The sequence below is a fragment of the Uloborus diversus genome, chromosome 2, assembly GCF_026930045.1.
Source record: "Uloborus diversus isolate 005 chromosome 2, Udiv.v.3.1, whole genome shotgun sequence".
NCBI classification, from domain to species: Eukaryota; Metazoa; Arthropoda; class Arachnida; order Araneae; family Uloboridae; genus Uloborus; species Uloborus diversus.
The window spans coordinates 165,718,448-165,740,976 of record NC_072732.1 but is presented as its reverse complement, the minus strand read 5'-3'; the positions used below and the strand labels follow the sequence as shown (position 1 = coordinate 165,740,976).

At 31.6% G+C, this 22,529-nt stretch overlaps 1 protein-coding gene across 1 annotated transcript in view; it reads right to left on the bottom strand.

The window, feature by feature from the left end:
• Window positions 1-1,215: 1,215 nt before the first annotated feature.
• LOC129216133 (histone acetyltransferase KAT6B-like) overlaps window positions 1,216-22,529 on the bottom strand; it is a 48,764-nt gene continuing 27,450 nt past the window's right edge. Inside the window, exons 11-15 of the mRNA XM_054850289.1 lie at window positions 20,644-20,731; window positions 17,091-17,202; window positions 16,560-17,004; window positions 11,425-11,903; window positions 1,216-5,520 (exon numbers count right to left, since the gene is read on the bottom strand). Of these exons, the coding sequence (XP_054706264.1) occupies window positions 2,977-5,520; window positions 11,425-11,903; window positions 16,560-17,004; window positions 17,091-17,202; window positions 20,644-20,731 (3,668 nt within the window). The 3' untranslated portion in view covers window positions 1,216-2,976. The remainder of the gene's footprint in view (window positions 5,521-11,424; window positions 11,904-16,559; window positions 17,005-17,090; window positions 17,203-20,643; window positions 20,732-22,529) is intronic.

Genomic DNA, 22,529 nt, shown 5'->3' with positions numbered 1-22,529 from the left:
TGCTGACATGTGGCAAGAACTGATTTACTGATAGGGAAATAGCATACTAACCAGAGCTGCAACTGCTATGAAAAAATTGTAGTTTCTATGAACTACAGCTTTGACTAACCAGTCTTTTCATCCATAAGCTCACTTATTTTGCATTGAAAAAAGGGTTACCTGAAACTTCAAAATATGTGAATGCAGTAATCTGCAATTTTACGCTGTTTTATTTTTACTAATTTAGATTTTCAAAAGTTGGCAGCTCTGATAGTTACTACAGGAAATCCCGTCGAACATTTGTGATTGAGGTAAACTTGGACAGTTTTCTCTTTCTTTCAACACTATAAACTTTAATTTTTTTCACTGTAAAACTTACATTCAATAAACCATTCCTTTCGACCAACTAATTTGTAGACACTCTGTACGTTAAATAAATTAGATGCCTAAACAAAGTCTGTGCAAAAAACTAGGATTGTACTATTTATGTGAAGTCGTCCAATATTTATCCAATTAGAAGCATTAAAATATTGACCTCAGATGCCTTTTATTCAACTTTCTCTCTCCCCCGTCCCAATTGCAAGGATCATCAAAACTTAATTGATTTAACTTGTTATCATGCATGATTCAAGATTATATCAATAGCACCAGAATCAGTTTGATTTATATGATTGATAAAAAGCAACATAAAAGGGGATTTTTTTCTGATGAATATTTGCATTACATATCCATTGAGGACATCTTAAGGCACAAATTTTGGGTTAAATATAGCAGCTATCTATTTTAAGGCATGAGGGAACTTTTATCACTGTAAATCAGTACATTAAATTTTGAGCAATATAATTGTTGAAGCATGGATTCCATTTTGTACAGAAAAATTCTTTAAAGGTTTTTAACTCAAATCTTCATTTTCCTCACAGTTTTCATTGGGTATCAAAATAATTTAGTGTTTTTCAACACAAAGTTGTCTTAATAACTTGAACGTATATCTTACAAGTGGAAGTTTTTTCGATACTTTGTTTTCATTTCATGTATGAAAGCACAGCCAAAAAAATAAAATAATAATAAAAAGAATCTTCATTTTACAAATTGCTTTACTTAACATGTGCGATAAAAATTGAAAAGGTAGCCTTTTTCTTCTAGATGACACAAATAATTGTGCTTTTAGGGCAAAATGACATTGAAGAGCAATTTGAACTGAATTCAAGAAAAAGGGGCTTACGGAAAACTATTTTAAAACTTCTTCAAAAACTGAGGTTTCAAAAACAACAAAGTTAATAAAGTTGAAGTGACTGATATATACATACAATACATATATTGCCTCTGTGCTGAAGTTAAGTTTTTTTTTCTAAAGAAAAAAAATATTGTTAAAGTATCTTACATGAAAAAGTACAAAAAAGAAAAAAATAAATAGCACTAAATAAACAAAAAATTATGTAACAAAAGAATATGAATAGATCAAGACTTGACAACTACTAATTTGGCCAAATGTTGTTTTTTGCGGTTGGGACTTTCATAATCCATTTTTGTGACATCATTTATATAAATTTTGAAATTACACATCTTAAGCTAATTTTAGCATTCATCTTCCTCTGAGTAGGTCCTACTACATACGACTCATTGCCATGGTCCAATTAAGATATCGGGAACAAGGCAAAATGCTTTTTTTCGTGCCCTTTTGAAATCAAAACATACAATTTTAGGCATAGGTTAAAACAATTTTATCCATTTGGGGGCCTCTAAAAAGCAGGGGCTATAGGCCACAGCCTTGGAATATTCAGTAATCAGGCAATGCTCATCACTGTAGTTTAGCACTGAGAGGAAACAGTTGTACTGCCAGGGTCCTTCATAAACACTGATTGACGAATATGTATATATATGTGTAAGAATTTTTTTTAAAAAAAAGTGTGTGCATATGTGCTAATAAAATATGAAGAATAATAATTTTCTTTTCCATCTTTTTTTTTTTTTTTTTGTAAAAACCAAATGCAAGTATAGTGACATCAATCATAGTGAGATTCTGGTAAATCATATAATATATAAATATATACATACAGATAATAAAATCTCTGTATTTGTACTTTTGTACGAAAGGTAGTTGTGCAAGTTATTGTACACTATACAAACTATTTTCTCTCTCTCTTTCTTTCCTTGTATGATGTAGTTCACTAAATTAACAATATTTATATTTTATACATTTTTTTTTCAAGTAAAAAATTATATAAACCATTAAATGCAAAAAAAACTTCAGATTCTTAGAAAAATGAAGTGGTTTCTGCTTTTTAAGCTTTTGGGGATTAAAATGCATCATTTTGATGCATGGATAATGGAAACAAGTGAAAAAAATATAATAAAATAACAAACATGAACTGTCATGTTTTTGTCCCCTAAAACATAGAAAATCTGTCGAGCAATTTTACATTTAAGATTCTTCTATCTTAAAAATATTGCTTGCTTTCCTCAGTTTTCCGCAAACTAATAATAAAAATTTGACTAGCTTTAACTCTTGTGTACTGGCTTGATTTTGGCTAATTTTTCTTGCATTATACACAAATACGATCATTACGTAAATGGTTATTTGCTATTGTGTTCCTCATTTTACAAAACATAACTACTAATGAGATGATAAAGAATTTAAAACACATTAATTTCTTAAAATATGTCTCATTTACATACAATTAAAAACTCTAAAAACAAAATCGCGCTTCATATTAAAATTTTTAGTACGCTGCACAAAAAGTAAAAACTATATACAAAATCACTGGTGCAAATGAAAATATAGTGATAAAATATGAGTATTAACCACAAAAATCAATATTTTTGTTTAAGAAAAAAGGGTTTCACCGACAAATGCATATCATGCAAGAATTCATTTTAAATATAAATCTTAAGTATGGCTCGTAATAAATGCCCATCTACATTTATGAGGTAGACACTCTTTCATGAAAAGAAAACATGTGTGGAAGAATGGAAACAATGTAGAGTTTGGAAACTTGCTTACCGCCGCATTACCGAATTTATAGACGGTGGCTGTAAGTTGCCACTTATGTGATAGCTGTACGTTGTATACATTGCATTCTGTGGCCTATTAGGTTGCAAAGTCTCCTGGTATGGAGTTTGTCCATGCATATTTACATTTACCATCCCCATCTGGACTGCAGCAGAAGGTGGCAGCTGTGCTTGATTAATAAAGCTAGCATTTGTAATATAACCGGTATTTAACATAGCTGCAGCTGTTGGAGCTTGCTGTATACGATAACCAACGCCATTGATAGTCTGATAACTAGCTACCAAATTGGGACTAAGAGCAACATTTGGATTCCTCTGCATTTGGCGATGATGAAAGTGATATTTACTATAACTATGAGAATTTGACTGCATCGGTAACTGAGGCTGAAGTCCAGTCATTGCTGGGGTTATAGAGCGCTGCATTTGAGGTGGAGGAGTCATGTTAACTTGAGGAGAAGGCGGAGTCATATTTGGTGGTGGGGTCATGGTGTTACAGGGTGGATTGGGAACAATGTCCATAATACCATTTGTAAGCTGCTGTAATTTTGCTAGGCTACAACTGGTACCAATTTGTGATGGAGTATTAGGTGTAGGAGTTGGTGTAGGAGTATAGGTATAACTAGGAGACTGTATATGAAAATTTGGGGTAACTGAAGAAACTGGACAGGTATTTGGAGCTATGCTTGGTGACACACCAACATGTGTTAGCCTTTGCATAGCACCAGAAATTGTACCTGAAGGATGGCTGGCAACGGAAAAGTTTTGAGGCGATTGCTGCAATTGGTGGTGATTTTGCATAGAAGCAGCGGCGAAAGCAGCAGCTGATTGTGGCTGTATAACGGTAGCAACAGGAACTCCGACCATGTATGATCCAGCCACTGGACCACCGCCAGCAGTTGCATTACTACATGGGACACTCATGTTCATTGCATTCATGTAGCCATTATTGGTATTGGGAGCTGGTCCAACAAACAAAGCATTTACAGCAGTTGCGTTAACACTTACCATACTAGACTGCATTAAACTAGAGACTGGACCAGCGGATGGTATATTTGCTATTCTCTGGGCTATAGCTGCATTTGAATGTTGTCTTTTTCTATTAGAAACATTGACACAGTGACTACTTTGGTTGGTATGATGAGCTTGTGCCTGAGCTTGGACAACTGCAGCCTGTGCAGCTGCTGCCGCAGCAATCATTTCTCGCCGAGTAGGATTAGAGCATGCTTCAGAAATTGATACATTGGCACAGTATGGCGAAGCATTGTTTAGCTGTGCACAATCTGGGTATGACTGTGGTGTAGAAGAACGGGTTGCCTCAACAGAATTTTGTGCAATTTCACTGCTGCAAACTGATGTGGGAGATTCTAAGCCTAACTGACAAACATCAATTTCTACAGAGTTATATCCACTATTTGTAGAAGAGTCAGGTGTATAAACACCCATACTAGACATCTCCTGAGGTGTAGGTGTATGTTTTGAAACAATAGTTCCAACTGGTGTCGATGGATTTGACATTTGACTTGACAACTGAGAACTTTGCGACAATGGCTGAGAAACTTGAGGAATATCAACAATAATTTCAGGCTGATCCATCATATCTTGAGAATAAGAATCATTCCCTGCATTAAGGTTCCTTTGTGCAACATTTTTAAGTTGTTCGTGGTATCTACATTCCTGAACATTTTCAGACATCTTATTTATTGGATCATCTTCAACATCTTGACATTCCTCATTATTTGAATCGTCCACTTCTTGAATCGAGTTCTCACAATCATGTTGAGGTTGATATGGACTAAGGTCTCGAAAATGTCTTGAATGATCGGACTCTGGAGTTTGAGGCGTTAGTGGCATATCTATACCAGATGAATGCTCCATTTGCTCATTAATTACTTCAACTGCTTCTCTTACTTCATTTTCTTCTTCTTCATTTTTAAGCTCATTATGTAAACATAAACTTTCAGAATTATTATGCATAGATGGCTCAGGTGAGCGAAGAGAATGAATTTCCATTTTATCAGACTGATCGGGAAAGATGACTTCGACACTATCATTACTCATGTTTTTACTGCTGTTAATATCAACCATCTCTTCTCCGGCTAAATCAACTGATTCTCTTAACTCACTTATTTCATTTTCAGCACTTACTTCTACAAATTCACTTTTTTCTACAACAACAGGGCTATCTTCCAGTGAATCATTGTTCACCTCATTATAAAAAGTATTTTCCTCTATAACTTCAACATCAGCGAAAAGAGGAGCTACCGCTCTATCAATCATATTTGTAATTGCACTATTACAGGGATCTGCTGTCTCTACTGTTTTTGGTTCTTTAGAAGTTTCCTCATTGAATGTTTCTTCAATTTTCTCTGACTTATCTATAATATCATCATCAATTTCTTTTTCTTCCTCAAACTGCTCAACATGATGTACAGGTACATCTTCAGTTTCATTATCTTCATTTTCATCAATAACTTCTTCAAGTACTTCAGTAGTTAAATTCTCAGCCTCAACTTTTGGTGAATTTACTAATTGCTGAAAATAAAAAAAAATAAATAAATACACAATGTAATTATGTAAAAAACATAAAATGAACAATAATTATGTACACTGTATGAAATATCTAATAAAAATATAAACAAATGTGATTACAAATCTTAAAATATTTAACCGAAAAATTAACTAATCAATATCCGTGCAATTGAGCTAATTGATTGGTAGTTAAAGCATCCCACATAAAACCATTATTGTCTAGCTTTTTAACACAGAAATATGTCTTACACTGTCGCTGTGTTTTGCTATGGCAAGTTGAAATTTTCTACAAATCAGTTTTGATATTTGACAAATTATGAGAACTTTGAGACAAAGGAAGCACTCTTCCGAATTAGTACCTTGGATAAATTGACACTAGTTCAGCGCCACAGTAGTTGTCAAAAAAAAATAAATAAAATAAATAAAATAAAAAAAGATAGAAATAAAAAACCTTGCTCCAAAATAAGCAACAAGACATTAATCAAGCCCAAATAAATTTGAAGGGGTACTAAGTATAAATGAAGATAAGCCAGAAACAATTTGCTCATTTTCATGCTAGCTCACTCATTATAACTCAACAAGAGTTTTCGGTAGACATAGCTCTAGGTTTTCTGAATATAACATCCAAGACGAATAGTGATGATTAAAAAAATTATGTCTGGAAAAAAATTGCCTATACACAATTCCAGAAAAGAAATTACTTTCCAGTGAAAAGTTTTACATTCAAAAGGACATGGCAGAAAAGAGAAAATGCCCTCCAAAACTGCAAGTTGATTATTAGCTATGCTTGTTTATTCAGTCATTCATTAGTTACATAATAAATAATAATAAAAATTAAAAAAACTAGTAGACTCTTGAGTCAATCACTTTATTGACTGACCAAATCCATAGCAAATGACCTAACAATAATAACAAACACATTTTCCTTTGTCGCAGTTCACTTTGTGATTGAAACAGAAATTTACTTTGTTAATGTTGTTGTTGAAGCTGCAAAATGAACTCTTAAATTAATCAGCATGCGGCCAAATTTGAATTCTGCGGCATGTTGATCAACCTCACTTATTTCTGGCATGTTCGCTGATGCGGGGAAACATGGCAGAATTGTTTATTTTTTTTAATTTCATACAATTTGAGTGTGTGTTAGTTTTATTTTAATTGTCCATTTTTATAACTTTCAATGTGAAGGTTATGATTGTGTTATATTTTCATCAAACTTTTTTACAAATGATTTTGCTGACATTCAAGTTTTGCTTAGTTTTGTGAAAGACCGCTTTTTCAAAAGGCATTCTAGCTGTTTAGAGATCAAATTAAGTCTCTTAAGAAATCACCACTAAACATATAAAGAGAGCGTGAGAGGTCTGAAAATAGACAAAAGCTTTTTCCATTTCATCCTAAATTTTGAGCACTATTTTAAATAAGATATGTGGCTTAAGTTTGCAAGATTTTTTTTTTCAAGTGGTAATTAACAAAACTATTAAAACTATTGCTTTTAGTTTTTTATTATAAAAATGCTTTTCACCTGGCTGATTTTTTTTTTTTTTTTTTTTTTTTTTTTTTTTTTTTTTTTTTTTTTTTTGCATGCCTGCTGATTTATGCCAAAATAAAAGCAGATTATTACCAATGGTAAATGTCATTCATTCACATGCCAACTTCAAGTACTCCTGTCAAAGTTAAGATCACAAGAATTGTACTATACTCAGCCCCGAATATGAAAATCTAGCCTGACTTCAAATGATGATAATCTGAATCATGATCAAATGCTAATCCAGAAAAATGTTGTTGATGCAAGGAAAAAGAGAAAAAGAAGAGAATCAGTATCTAAAAGTACCTTTCAAAGATGAAAAGCTACTAAGATGCTAAACTTGCTAATTTATTTATCTTGACGCATTACAGGAAAACTGGGGGTGTATTCAAAACATGTCAGTGAGAAAAATGAATTAATTTCCCAAGAGTAATAAATAGGGCTACCAAAATTTGGTAAAGTAAAAAGAGTTAAATGAGCTACAATGATTTTAAAAATCCTATCAATCATGTTCTGATAGTCGCAATAATTAGAAACTGGAATAGTAAACAAAATACTTGAATAATTTAACTATATCCCTTTTTAAAGTGCAAACAAATATAATATTTTGGTACAAAAACAGTTAGGGTTTAAAATTATAAAGCTATCAATGAACTAATAGTAGTAAAATGGAAAAAAAAAAATCGATAAAAAACAAGAAATGTACACACAAAACGCACGGAAAAAAAAGAAAAGAAAGAAAATCAATGGATAGTCTGAAAAGCTTTAAAAATTCCCCAATATTCAGTGTTAGGGAAACATCTCGCACAGTAATAAAACTTCATTATCGGATGAATACCTAACTGAAATTCCTAAAAACTGAATAAAAAATATTGAATTTTACAACAGTTATTTACCAAGAAAAGGTACATTACATGACCTATACATTTTTTTATGTGTTGAAAAATTATACTGTTGTTACTTTTTAATTTTATTTACTTGTTAACTTCTTTTAAATGTAATTATTAATACTATCAAAGAAAAAAATCATTAAAAAATATAAATAAAACAAAAACTTGGTACTAGAATATTTTTAACATCCCTTCTGCTTTTAACATTATTTAGTAAATTCAAGATATGATTTCTTACAGTTAAAAAATGTATGAGTTTAAAGATTTATTTCTAATCTAACTAGAATTAATTCCCAGTAATCAACAATGGATTGATGATTCAAACATAATTTTTCATTTTATATCATCAAAATGCCTTATTTCCTTTATTCTTAACAAACATATCTTGAGTAATTCCAGACCAGGGTGACCTTATGTGCAAGGTCGTGCGGCGCACGACGGCGTCAGAGTAAAAAAGGCGCCAAGCTCTACCAATCAAAAATGCTCTTAATTGGGAGGGAAAAATCTCCAACCACAAAGATAAGATTGACCTTTTCCTTATATCTACAAAAGCAGCGGTGAAATTATACTGCTCATTAAAACAAGTAATCCTCCTTGCTGCCAATCTATAAGGAAAAATTATTGCCTTTTCGTGTCTGAAAACACATGATGCTAATTAATGCATACATTAGCATGTTTCTTTATATGTGGAGCCATGAATGTTATTTCGGTATGTCTATAATTTCACAAGGTTGAGCATATGAAGCAGCCCAAGAAATTGGCTATTCCCTATTTTGGTTCTTGCAGTGAATATGTTACATTATAATTTGTGCAATATGTCTTTTTGTGATTTTTAACTTATTGTTCATGGTAATTCCACTGCAGCATGTTATCATACATTAAAAAATATGGTAAGCACATTTGCATATTACTTACCTGTGCATAATATGCATATATTGTAGACAATAATTTAGGTTAACTTTTTAGTTCCGAAAAGTAACGACTTGACCATAATTACTCAATTCCTCCACCCCATTTTTCTTCGACTATTTGTGTTTTAAATTAAAGAAATAGCTTTGGACAATGTGTTTGTTTAGATATTAAATTCAATGCCTTTTTAATGATTTCGTATTTTCGATACATTCGTTTTACCGGCAAGTTTCAGTTTCAGATTTTAAAGAGGAATATTCTTTACAATATTATCCTTCAATTTAGAGAGATACTCAGTAACCTTCTGTTACATGGCGCAACCAGAGGAAGTAGGGGTCCACAGAGCACCCCTCTGGTTGCACAGCCCCGTGGCCCCACCTTTTCAGAAGGTTTAGTTGAATGTTTTTCAAAAATATTTACTTATTGTTGAAGGAGCAAAAAAATGCGTCTTTGGAAAACAAAGTGATTTTAATAAGGAAAAAATAAAGATGTTGGGGTAAACCTTTAATTTCTTTTCAGCTAATTGGTCATCTACTCCCCCTCCAACCTATTTCTTTTCTTTTTACATTATTTTTCTTTTTTCCAGATCGAAAAAATGTTAGAGTAGCCTCTGAACCACTTCTAATATCATAGAATACTGCTTAGGTTTTTAGGACTTTAATTTTGAAAAAAATTTCTGGGGGGGGGGGGGCTCTAAAACTTCCTTCGAATAAAAATCTTCTAAGTTGTCTGCAATTGCGTTTTTTGGAAGTTCAATTTCAAAAATTTAAAGGGAAAAAAATAATTGATTTCTTTTTATTTACCAAACAAAAAAAAAAGATCGGGTAGAATCCTCGAGTTTCATTTCTCATTCTAACGCCAATAAATATGGCCTTTACTCATATTTTAAGGCTTTAACTTATATGAATTCCCGCAGAGCCTCTTCTACCGTTTTTTCCCATAACACCATCAAAGACCGTCTAAAATTGAGTTTTTAAAACTACAAGTTTCAATTTTTTCCTGGGGTGAACACCCGGACCCCTCTTATTAAAATATATGTTTTTTCTTTTTTTTCAATTTGTGGCCCCCTAAAAGTATTTTCTAGCTGAGCCATTTCTCCTGTCGTCAGGTTTTGGCATTCAAAAAAGCTTTATTAATTGTTCATCACTTAGAGAATAAATAGATATTCAAAGTGGCTTTAACTTATATTAAAATATTTTCTTCTTCCAAAACGCATTATTTGCATATCAGAGGAGCTGCTGAACTCGTAACAACTTCGATATATGAAGTAAAAACGTACACTATATTGCGAACTTAAATATACACACATATTTTATATAAATTGAATGCCAAACGTATTTTTTAAAATTTTATATTTGTCTACAAAACCTTCCTCCAGGTATTAACTTTATTTTCCTCAAACACCGATTCATAAAGGCGCTCAAAGAGCATTTGCACGACGGCGCCGATCAAGCTTGGCGGGGTCCTGTTCCAGACCCTTTATTTCTCTTAAAATTCTGGGTTTCCTCAGTAACTGGAATTTATATTATATAAATGCCTCACTTACCAAATCGACTAACTTCATAAAGCAAAAAGTAGAGAACAGTGGTGGTGATTCGGGGGAGCAAAAGCCCTCCTTTCTTTAAAGTCAAAGATGAACTAAATTTGCATTACAAAGACTCCAGTTTGAGGGGGGGAAATCAGGAAAAGAATCCCCCTAGATAGTGTAAAACTTAGTTTTTAAGATTCCAATTTAGGGGTGGGGGGGGGGGGGAATCCGAAGATTTATTTTTCTTTCTGAAGTCCCCAAAGGAAGTTCAAAACTAAGTTCTTAGGATTTCTTCAGTTCAAAAAATAAATACTGGGAGAACATCCAAACCCTTTTGTTTCTCCTTAAATCAACAAAAGAGAAGTCTGAAATAATGTTTAAAAAGCATGTTAAACTTTGCAAAATTTCTGAGAGCGAGAGCCAAACACCTTGCTCTTAAGTTTGCTAAAGATAGCTTTAATTTGAGTCTTTAAGACATGAGTTTAAGATTTTTTTTTCTGAGAAGAACCTTCCTTATCCTCACATTACCAAAAACAGTGTAAACTTCTTCGTTTTTATTATTAGTAGTAGTAATTAGACCTTATTTTCAAAAAAACATTACGGGTACAACCCTGGAAACTCCTTTTTGTTCTCTAAACGTTGTCAAAACAGTACAAAACAGCGATTTTAAAATTACAATTACAAAACATTTATGCGAGAGAACGTCAGAAGCACCCACCTCCCCCAGTCACTCAAGATGGTCTAAAATAGTCTTCAACTTCCTAAAAAACTTGCCCTTAAACTTAGAAGCCCCACTCACCACCTCTAGTAGAGAATAGTTATGAAGAAGATGGTGTTATCCATAGGAGTCAATAGGACCTCATGTTACATTTTCTGCCATCACATGGTCAGAAATGAACTGAACCAAAATTTGAATATAAATTCACATGCTAGGCATTGATAAAGCACTATTAAAGAAGAAATAAGGATTTTTTCAAAAAGTGGAGTTAATCAATTTGACAATTGAGGCATACATATGATAAATATGATTAATACAAATACATCTAATAACCATTTACCTGTATTTCTATAACATCCTGAATTTCTATTTTGATTTCATCTTTCTCTTCAACAGGTAAAGGTACTACATTTTCAATAGTTTCAACAGTTTCTACTACTGATGCTTGTAGAAGAGGAGGTGGCAACAAATCATGTTCTGAAGCAGAGTTTTCTTCCCGAGAGGAGTCATCTTCTGATAGAACAGCAGGAAGTAAAACAGGAGGAGTTTGAACACCTTCTCGATCTCCATCTTTTTCAGAACTTTTATTTTCCTTCTTCTTCATTTTGACCTTATGCTTTTTCTTATCTTTCGTAAGTTCCTGACCATAACATTTACTTTTATCTTTCTTTCTTAGCTTTTTGTAACGTTCTTTTTTGAAACGTTTGTGTTTCATTTTTTTCTGGCACTCAATGTTAACTTTGCTGGACTTTCGAAGAAAGCTATGGACCTTAATTTTTGAGCTCCTGCTTTCTCCTAAAACTGCATACTTTAAAATATCTAGGGAAAAAAAGATAAATACATTATATGCAAATGCACACAGATGATGTGTTTAACTAAACTTATATCTTGATGCTAGTGCAATATAAAGAGTGAAAATGCGTTTGCGTTAAAATGTGCCAAAGCGTTAAAATGTGATCATCTCAAATGAATTTCTGTACACTTACAGATTAAAAAAATATGATGTTTTATGCATGTCAACTCGTTACAATATACATCTAAAGAAATTCTACAGAATATAGAATTCAAAACTTTTTTATCAAAGAAAAAACACCCTTTTTGATAATGTGTCTGTACTCGGGTCAAAACTCTAAGTTTTTCCCCTTAATATAATTAATTACATTATAATTTTCAGATCTTGACCACATACATTATTTTGGGATTAGATTGCATTGTAAAAAACAAATAAAATGAAAACTAATGAAAACAGAACTCATAAAAACAACAGGCTACAGGAACTGTATTTAAAAAAAAAGAAAGAAAGAAACTTTATTCTTTTTATGATCAAGTTCACCAAATTTTCCTGAACTGCATTACTATGATAATGGTTTCCTCCATAGACCCCCATTTGAAAATAATTGATTGTTAGACAAAATGCAGTATTAAAAATATTTTCAACTGATATTAAAATTAAAAGAAATAAAACTAACTTTATAGTAAAGTAATTACAAAAATGTATTAAGGGGTTCAATAAAAATGAATTACTTATGGAGAAAAACTGGAGGAAATTTATGGAAAAAAAAATTGCATCTAATAACCTCTCAGAAACTTTAGAGTTAAGTTTAAGGTTATTTACTGGATCTGTAATGTTTTCTACACATATGGGGAAATAAATATTTTGTTTAGTTATTTTCTAGAAATGTTTCCAAATTTATTTTGTCATTTTCCTTTTTTTTTTTTTTTTTTGACTCGATAGAATATAAATTGCTATCTTACAGGAAATTTGAACTTGACTCAACACATCTTGTTTATTTACCCTGTTGAGGGGTGGCTATGTATTGCTTGCTATGAGCTATACATATTGCTTAGATTGGACTTTGGATTAGAAGTATGAAGGCACCAATGATTGGCGATTTATCCTTATCGCCAATAATGTCAAATTTTCAAATTTTTAGAGAAAAATATCTTTTTTGTTTAAAACACTTGAATTTATAGTGTTGAAAATGAGAACATAAATTTTAAAATTAGGTTTGCTTGTAAAGTAAAAATTTACAACAGAGTAAAAATTAAACTTCCTTAAGTGGTAGTACATACTTTTCATAGAAAGAATTGAAAATAGATAAATGATTATATATATATATAAATGATTGGTTATACTTTTTTCTTACATTAGAACTAAAAATTTGGTTTAAAAAATGTTGTAAATGGGCAATTCCAGGTGTCGAACGCAAAAAATGAAGAAAAATTATCAGTGTTAATTCCATTTACCAAATATAAACTGAACCAAAATGATCAAATTTTGGAACTGAATAAAAAATCACTGAATAAAAAATTATGTTAGTTTTTCAAAATAGATCCCTAAAGTATAAATTTAAAAAATTTAAAGAGTTGGTGTTGGATGTAACTGAAGCATATTTCAGTTTTCAAATGATATTATAAGGAATAAAATTATTTAAAAAATATTTTTAGCTTGGTGTCGGACGTAAATTTTCGGTGTTGGACGTAAACTGTTCATATTGGGCATAAACTATTGCTCTTAAATGAAAATACATAACAATGATTACAGTCATAAGTATGTAAATTATGGGTTAAATGTACTGAAACAAAATTTACCAAGTTAATTCGAAAGTAGGGTTGATTGGGGGAAGTGGAACACTGGGGTAAGTGGGTCACTCCCAAAAACTAAAATATCCACATGGTTTTTATACTTTTTTACATTAATCATGCCATGGTTCATCACAGTGATTAGTTTTGCATATATTTGGGTTACGTAGAATTTTATTTCTAGGTCAGAAACTTAGTCAAAAAAAAAAAATCTGAAAAATATTTTTTGGCGAGTTTAAGCAGCATTTTTCAAAGATGTGTTACCCGGTTAGCATTTATTTTTTTATGATCATTAAACATTCATGTACAGTTTGACTTAAAGTGCATACTGCAATCGGAATTTTTGAGTAAAATATTATTAAAAACTTTTAGAGTAGGGGCCCCACTTACCCCATAAAATTTGGCCATAAGAGGTCCCCACACTTTGAGGTAAGTGGCTCCCCAATAACAATGAGGATTTGAAAATCAAAAGCAAACTCTGATAAAATTTTGTATTAGTGAAATACAAGGCAACTACGATGACTTAGTAGGAACTGATAGTTCAGCTACAAAAGCTGGTGATTATTATGTGCGAAACTTACCTGAAGGAAAACCATCAAGATTTATATGAGTTGAGTGTTGATAATGGTTCTTCCTTAGCCAACTTTACATAGACGCAGTCATTTAGTATTTCCAATTTCTTTTTGCACTTATAGTTTTGGTAAACTTGCCAAAATTGATCTTAATCAACTGTATTATTATGTTCATTCAACACACCTTTTCTCAAAAGGGGTCGAACTTATCCCTATCAACCCTAAATGTATATATAGTAAATTCACTAAAGTGTTTTTTTTTTTTTTTGCATGTTTCACTTTAACTTTGAAATTAAAGGCAAAAAAAGGTGAAACACAGTTGAAAACATATGTTATTAAAAGGAATGTAACAGTGTCGGACGTAAAAAATTTTTTATGTCCGACACCTAAATTTTAGTAAAAAATATTCACTTGTTACAAAATGAAAATAGGTTACATCAAAGAGATTGAAATTCTTACTTTGTACCCAAAAATACATGTATGTAGCTTTAAAATTATTGGCTCAGCATAACTAACTGCCCATTTTGGTGTCGGACGTGAAACACTTAATGTATCACAGAAGAATTCTTTTACAAATCAAAATGAATTATATTTTGACACATTTTTGCAACATCACCAGCAACACATTGTGCGTTTAAATGGTTATTCATCTCAATTTATAATATTAGTATGTATTTTTTTGGAAAAAACTGAATTTCTTTGAGAGTCACCAAATATGGTTTAAAAATACTCAAGATGTTGACCTTAGTTTAACCTCCTGTAACTTATTTATAACTGAAGTTATCAAATTTTAGACAGGCATTTCAAAATATACAACTCTTCACCTTTAAAATGACACCTCATTTGTATAGAAATTTTAATTTTGAAAATTTGGTCATCTGGTTGACCTTATCATGGAATTGCCCAAATATGATTTCGGGATCAAAAAGAACAACTTGCAGTTGCCTCATTTAATCATGAATTCCAAAAATTTTAACAGGCTGTAAAGCCTAAACCATCTGAGATTTACCATAAATATTTTTTACACTTTCTTAAACACAAAAAAAAAAAAGGTAACCATGCTAAGTTTCATTAAAGTGAAAGACTGTGGGAACCAAACCCCATTTTGTGATTGACTTGCATATTTTATAAAATAAACTAAAGAAATAAAAATATTGAAATAATGAATAAAATAAGCGGATATATAAGGTAGCATATAGTAAAAAACCATCCAACATTAAAAATGATTGAAATATTTGCAGGATGTAAAAAGATTGAAATTGCAAAGGAGGCATACAACTTTCAGTGCAGCATGTGTTTGGCGTCGTTGCCATGCTTTCCAAACATACGTTTTTAGCAGATATAGTGGGAGTTGAAAATTAGAGGGGGGGGAAGGGGAATAGAGAGAATAAGAAAACAGGGACCGATTATTAAGAAAAATTGGAAACTTTTCAGATTTTTGAGAAAAATAGGAGCACTATGAGGCTTGTAAGAGGCTAAAAAAGGAGGCAAGGTTTTAAAAGCCAACAAAGAAAGCCGGAACGCGAGCAAAGGCTGGAAAAATCTCATCTCTGTTAGCCAAACCATTGCCTTTTTAAGGAGAATCACCCAATTTGATAAGGCTTTTTTTTCCTTGAATCAGTTTTTCCGGCATTATGGAATGTCCAGTATTATTTTATTACTTTAGGAAACTCCCCGGGTCTGCTGCCATTTAGAAAATGTTTATAAAGCTCAAATTTGAAATAATAATAATAATAATAATAACACCAGCAAAAGCATTCTTGGTCAAGCAAAGCCCCATTTAGCATAACAAGCAAAAAATGAAGTCTGCAGAATATTTTCCACACAGCCATCACTCAAAATCTCTCTTATCACATAGCGACAAGTGTTTCCCTTATTAATATAAAAAATGAAGTATCCATACAGTACATGAAGTACACTGCCAGATCAGTCAATTCCAGCCGAGGACTGCAGTTTCGTGCTTATTAGCACTCATCAGTCCGGCATAGGACTAACTGATCTGGAGGTGGAAAACCTCATAGGAAGCCAAGTGCCAAACCAGGCTGATGAGTGCTAATAAGCACGAATTGGCAGTCCTCGGCTGGAATTGACTGAGCTGGCGGTGTATTTCATGTATTTCTGCCTTAGCCCTTGCCATAGGGCGGTAACGTACTGAATATCCATACAGTATTTTAATACTTTACTCATAAGAATGATACAAGTAATTTTTAGATTGTATTGGATATCTGCTTTGAGGCATTGCAAAAAAAAACATCCTGATTGGTGGGGTAAGGGGAGTCAATTTAAAAACGATAACAGAGAATTCTTAATTTATTATTACCTGTTTCTTGCTTCTGTTCTTCGAACCTTTTTTGCATTTTCAATTTATGCTTCTTCAACCATTTTCGCTTTAAATTTCTAATTTTTGCAGTTGTGAATTTAACATAATCAGCAGAATCATCACTAGAATCTAATACTGAGCTGTGAACAGGTGGCAATTTAAGTCGCTTCTTTTTAGGCTCCGCTAATATGGTATCCAATTCAATATGTCGTTCAGCCAATTTTCTTTTGTTTTTATGTTTTAACAACTTTCTTCTTTCTCTTTCTTGTGACAATAAGCAAGTCTCACATTTAATTCTTTCTTTCGAATACCATTCTCCTCCAATGAAAACTTTCTCAATTTTATTATTTGATTTTGATCTTTCATTCACCAGCTGCCTTTTTTTGTCTCTTATTTTAGAAGCTTCTTTTTTACACTTTTTGCAATTGTCATTCTTAGAGTTTCGCTGAAAAATATGAATTAAAAGTTTTAATGATTAAAATATATTTTTAAAGGATGATACAAATGCATGCTCTTTTTACACCGACTAACCTGTGGTTCCCATGAGAGGCAATCTGCACTAAGAATAATTCTCTTTATTTTCTTTCTACTTATTTCTTGCATATATACTTCTAAGGATTTTTCATCTACAGTCACTAAAAGCCTAGACGGGGGAGAAAAAACATTACTATTCAAATCAACCTTCAAGGGTAAAAAATAGATATATCGAAGGAAATAAGATCTCTACATTTGATTGTTTTCCTATTTCATTCATATCACAAAAAGAGGCAAATTTCCACTTATTACGAAGTAGTTTACTATTCAGGGGTGAAAACTGTAAAAGGGGAAGGAGTGTACCAAGTTTATTTTTAACCGACTTCAAAAAGGAGGCGGTTATCAGTTCATACCGTATGTATGTTTTTTTTTTTTTTGTTTGTTCACTCATAGCGTCTCACCTAGTGAACCGATTTTGATGATTCTTTTTTTAATGGATAGGGGATGGCTCAACTTAGGTCCCATTACTTTGTTTGACCATATTTGTTCTTTAGAAAAAAAGTTATGGGCAAAAAACAGTACATTTTATGCAATTTCCCTATTAAATGATTAAAATGATATTGTAGCAAAGTTCGCACTTTTCATCCGTGGATAACGGTGGCTCAATGGTTGAATTCTCGCCTCCCACACGAGCGACCCAGGTTCAAATCCCGACTAAGACACAGTGAATTTTACTAAAATTTCGTTTCTACGGTTTCCCGTATTTTCTCAATTGTTCTATTAATTTCTGTATCTTTCCAAGTCTGGAAAGTTCCAGCACTTTCTCAAGTTGTATATAAGGAGATGTAACGTTCATTCGTGGTTCTGAATAAAGATCTCGAGTTGAGACTAACGAGTATTTGCTTCATTTGGCTTTCACATTGTCTTCGCTATCATCATCTACGCGACAATATGAAACTCATTGTTATAAAAGTTTGGTGCCATATAACAGTAACATTAATAGTAATTGTAATGATAATTTTGAATAAAGGCTTTTCTAAAGCAATACAGTGATATAGAGCCGAACTTCGTACTAGGTAACTTCTTACTTTTACTGAAATATCTAAATTTACGCTAAAAAGAATGAAATTAAAAAAATTTTGAAAAAAAAAATAGAACTGACTTCAAAATTGCTCTAAAAAGTGAAAAATAATTTTATTCTTTAAACACCATCGATAATGCTTTTAAACATAATTTTTGAAGTTGGCGCAAAAACGATAGATAAAATCATTCACAGTCATAACTTAACTACAACTATAAATTTAACCAGGCCCAGTTTCTTCACATCACATAAATTATGCATTGATGACAACATATTTGAATAACGATATAAATGTTTCGTTCGTAACTTTGGATGCTTTTCTGAAAAAAATATGAACGAAGCATGGTTACACTGGATTTTACGTTTTGTTTTTGTGCTAACTTCAAAAATTAGGTTTAAAAGCATTATCAATGGTGTTTAAAGAATAAAATTATTTTTCACTTTTTAGAGCAATTTTGAAGTCGGTTCTATTTTTTTTTTTTTTAAATTTTTAATTTAAGTACAATGCAACCTCGATTAATTGAGGTTTCTGATAATAAATATGATAATAAAGTATTTTTATCTATTTATTTATTTGTTCTTTTGTAAATAGGTAAGCCCTGGGAAAGACTTTTTTTTTTTTTAAATAATGTAAATTTAATGAAATGGTGAATTTTCAATTTGAAAATAAAAATATCGCTTGGAAAGTTGTGTTTTTTTTTTAAATGTTTTCAATTGACATAGTAGAAAATTACAATTGACTTTTTAAAACTTTAATAGATAAATTTAAGTTTTAAGAACAAAACTTTTCATTTCTCAAGAAAATTACATATTCAAACTAAAATAAATAAAAAAAACAATTTGCAGCACATTTTGTGTTATTTTCAAAAGTCTGCAGTTAAAGAAAACATCAAATTCTGCTTTGTATTTGGAAACTTAAGCATTTAAGCATTGTGTCTACGTCCATGTTATGAATGATTAAAAATTGCGACTACCTTTCACCAAGGCGTTTCACGCATAGCTGAAAAGAATTTGATAAAAAAAAGGTTTTTCCTGATAGATCCTACCATTTGAACGCTTGTGCTTCAGAAGCAATAAATTGCCTTCTCCCCTGCTGAATTTGTGCAAAATTCCTGTTCACCCTAGGAATTTTTTTCTTGGGAGCAATTGAGGGGCAAAAATGGCATCCGCAGAAGTTTTTTTTGGGGGTCACCTTTTTTTTTATTGCTAGCATCATTTCTCCTCAAAATGTTTCCAATTTTTTTCAGGAAACATGGATGAAAATGAAGATTAGATCTCATAATGCAAAATTCCCTGGGAAAAAATTGGAAAAAAAAAATGTTTTGGGGCAAAATTGGAAATTTCCCTGAGAATTCCAGGTTTTCTTAGAGAGTACAAACCCTGATTTTACTCTTAATGTTTGATTTTTTGGGAAAATGTCATTACAAAAAAAATTTAGATATCGTAATCGTTAAATAGGGAAAACTATTGCTTGTGGTCACTAACGCAGCCAGATTTTACATTCAACGGCGGATCACATTAGTCTTTACAAGCATATGAACTACTATATTAGATTAGCAATTAAGTGTCATTCGGAAAACATTCAAGCAAAATTAATCGAACACATGAATACAATGAAATCACAGTTTAAAATTAAGTCTTCAGTTGTATTTTGCACCTAAATTTTCAGTTTAACTACAGTGATTTTATGTCCATTTGCCATTTTTTTGTGTATAACTTTTTATAAAAAAAGCTGTATTTTTAAACACACTTTAACAACAACACAAGAAACATAATAGTGACCAGCAGGTAATACTGCTTTAGCAATTAGACTTATCTTAAAGTTATGGCTAAGCAATATATTTGTCCACTAAAACAAAAAAGTAGGTGCCAATGATGCCTGATTTTCTTACCTCAGGAATAATTGTGATCAGTGTTAAAATTTTTAAAAAAATTGCAGTTATAAAATCTTAATATTGCTACAGATATACATCACCTTCTTTCTGGATCAAAACTAACAAAAAAAAAAAGTCTAGTACTAGCGTTAGATCAATTCTCCTAAAATCTACTGATTTTTTTCAAAAAAGTACTATTATTCCATTTATTGTAACTTCTTTTCAGGGGAAAAGTAAACTTCAAACAATTAATGGTGAGGCCAAATTCACAAAAGTGACCCCCCCCCCCCCTGAAACTTTCGAATTGTAAATTTGAAAAAATTTGCAAACTAAGATTTTTCTCCAGAGCACAATTTTTCCTGACATCCTGCTTTCTAACCCTGAACCGAGTACATGCATTTCAATGGCTGTACCTTAGTTCATGCATGGAATAAAAAAACTCTCATTTTTACGAAGGAAAAAAACCATAACTGCATAAAATGCTCAAAATGATAAAGATGTAGAGGACCACAAAACTAAATTCATTTAACATTGTTATGTACAAAAAGAAAAGCTACTGTAAGAAAAATTATTAAAGTGTTTCATTAAAATAAACGAAATAAAAAACAAATGAATTTATTCCAAACTAGCAACAGTACAAAATAAAGGCACTTACTTTCCCAATTCATTTCTTGTTATCATATTAAGGACAGTCAAAGTTGATACAACGTCTAAAAATGTCATGCCTGTAGCCCTACATATACCTATTAAAACAAATTTTTTAGTAGTACTGAATTGAAATTACAATAATTAACTGAAAGCTACAAAATGCAATAGTTAAATTAATGAAAAAATATCAAATGAGGAAAAGAAAGTAAAATAGAAATACATACAAAAAATACAACTACAGTAGACATCATTTAATGTGATCGCAGTTAATGTTATCAATTGCTTAGGCACTTATTAAAATCACTCGGTTCACGTTTTCTCTTTTTTTTTCTTTGTTAAAATTATCGCTTTATGCGACCCTTACATGGGTTAACCCATTCGCGACTATGAGCACGCCGGCGTGATTGTGCGATTCTTCCTCTACGGACCGGGCTATTGCCGCCATGATTAGACTTTCCGTGCCAGGAAGCCCCAGAGCACGCCTGTGTAATTTTAGTTTAGAACGATTTATTTGAAGTTTTAAATGACACTAGATGGCGGTTGAAGTTGAAGTCCGTTATCTTCTCACATAACGTTTCACAGAGCATTGACCTTCAATGCGTTTGGATCAGTGGTTGGAAAAATTACATTTTTTTGTAGCGAACTATAACTACAACTATTTTATGAAAAATGTAGTTAACTACAAACTACAACTATTTTATGAAAAATGTAGTTAACTACAACTACTTTTTTCAAAATGTAGCAACTACAAACTACTTTTGAAATATAGTCCCTACTTCACTACTTTTTTAAAAAAATAAATAAATAAAAACATACACATACATATCGTTTGATGATTGAACAAAAAGAATTCAAAAAGTGGTTTAGACTAATAAATTAGCTCATTTGAACGTGGAATTTTACTAAGAATTATTTATTCTTTTTTTCCTGTAATTAGCTAATTTGCCATTCGAAGTATTTTTTACGAATACAGTAACCTGTGTAAGTTGGCCACTCGCGGTGCACTACTTTAGTGGTCAACTTAGAGAGGTTGATTTGTATGATAAGGGCTAATTTTGTGCTTAAAAAGAGCGGTGTACTTGGACAGGTGGTCAACTTCACAGGTTTTACTGTATTCGCTTCAGGAAAGGATTAAAAGTTGGAAGAATGGGGTCGTTTCCAAAATTTAAAAAGTATTTTTTTTCTGAAAGAGCATGCTTTAAAACATAGGCTCTGACCATTTTTTTTCTATAAATTTGTTTATGTTTAATAATTTTAAAAAATTACTTAAATCGCAGCCTTTCATTTTTTACGGTTTCTGCCGATGACATCACAAATGATGAAATGCTATTCAGTGTTGCCATTCTCAGTGCAAAATATTTAATTCGCATCTGAATTGACAACCATATGGTTGATAGCAAGCGTTGAGCGCAATTTTAATTCACTGCTTGATTATCATAATGTGGTAACGTAGTAGAAAGTTGCGGCAAAGTGCATCATTTGTGACGTCAAGACCATGCCTTGTTTGAAAAATCGGACATTTAAAAAAATAATTTAAAAAAAAAACTGTTGGGAAAATGAAAGTATTTTCTGGGTCCATGTTTTCTTTTTTTGTTCATTCTATCCATTTCAATGGCTTAAAGTAGTACTTTTGACTGAAGGAAACCACCCCATTCAAACTTTAAATTTTTAATCCATTCCTACAGTGAATATTTAATTCAAGAAGTGCAACTTGGCTACTTGAAAATATAAACAGATGCAGTCATAATTTAATTTAAATTTTACACAGACATACATATTCATAAAATTGATTTCAGATGATGATAAACATTTCTTAAACAAAATTTAATTATCATTATAGGAGTTAATTTTATAGGGAACTTATATTTTTTGTAGGAACTAATTCATTGGTTT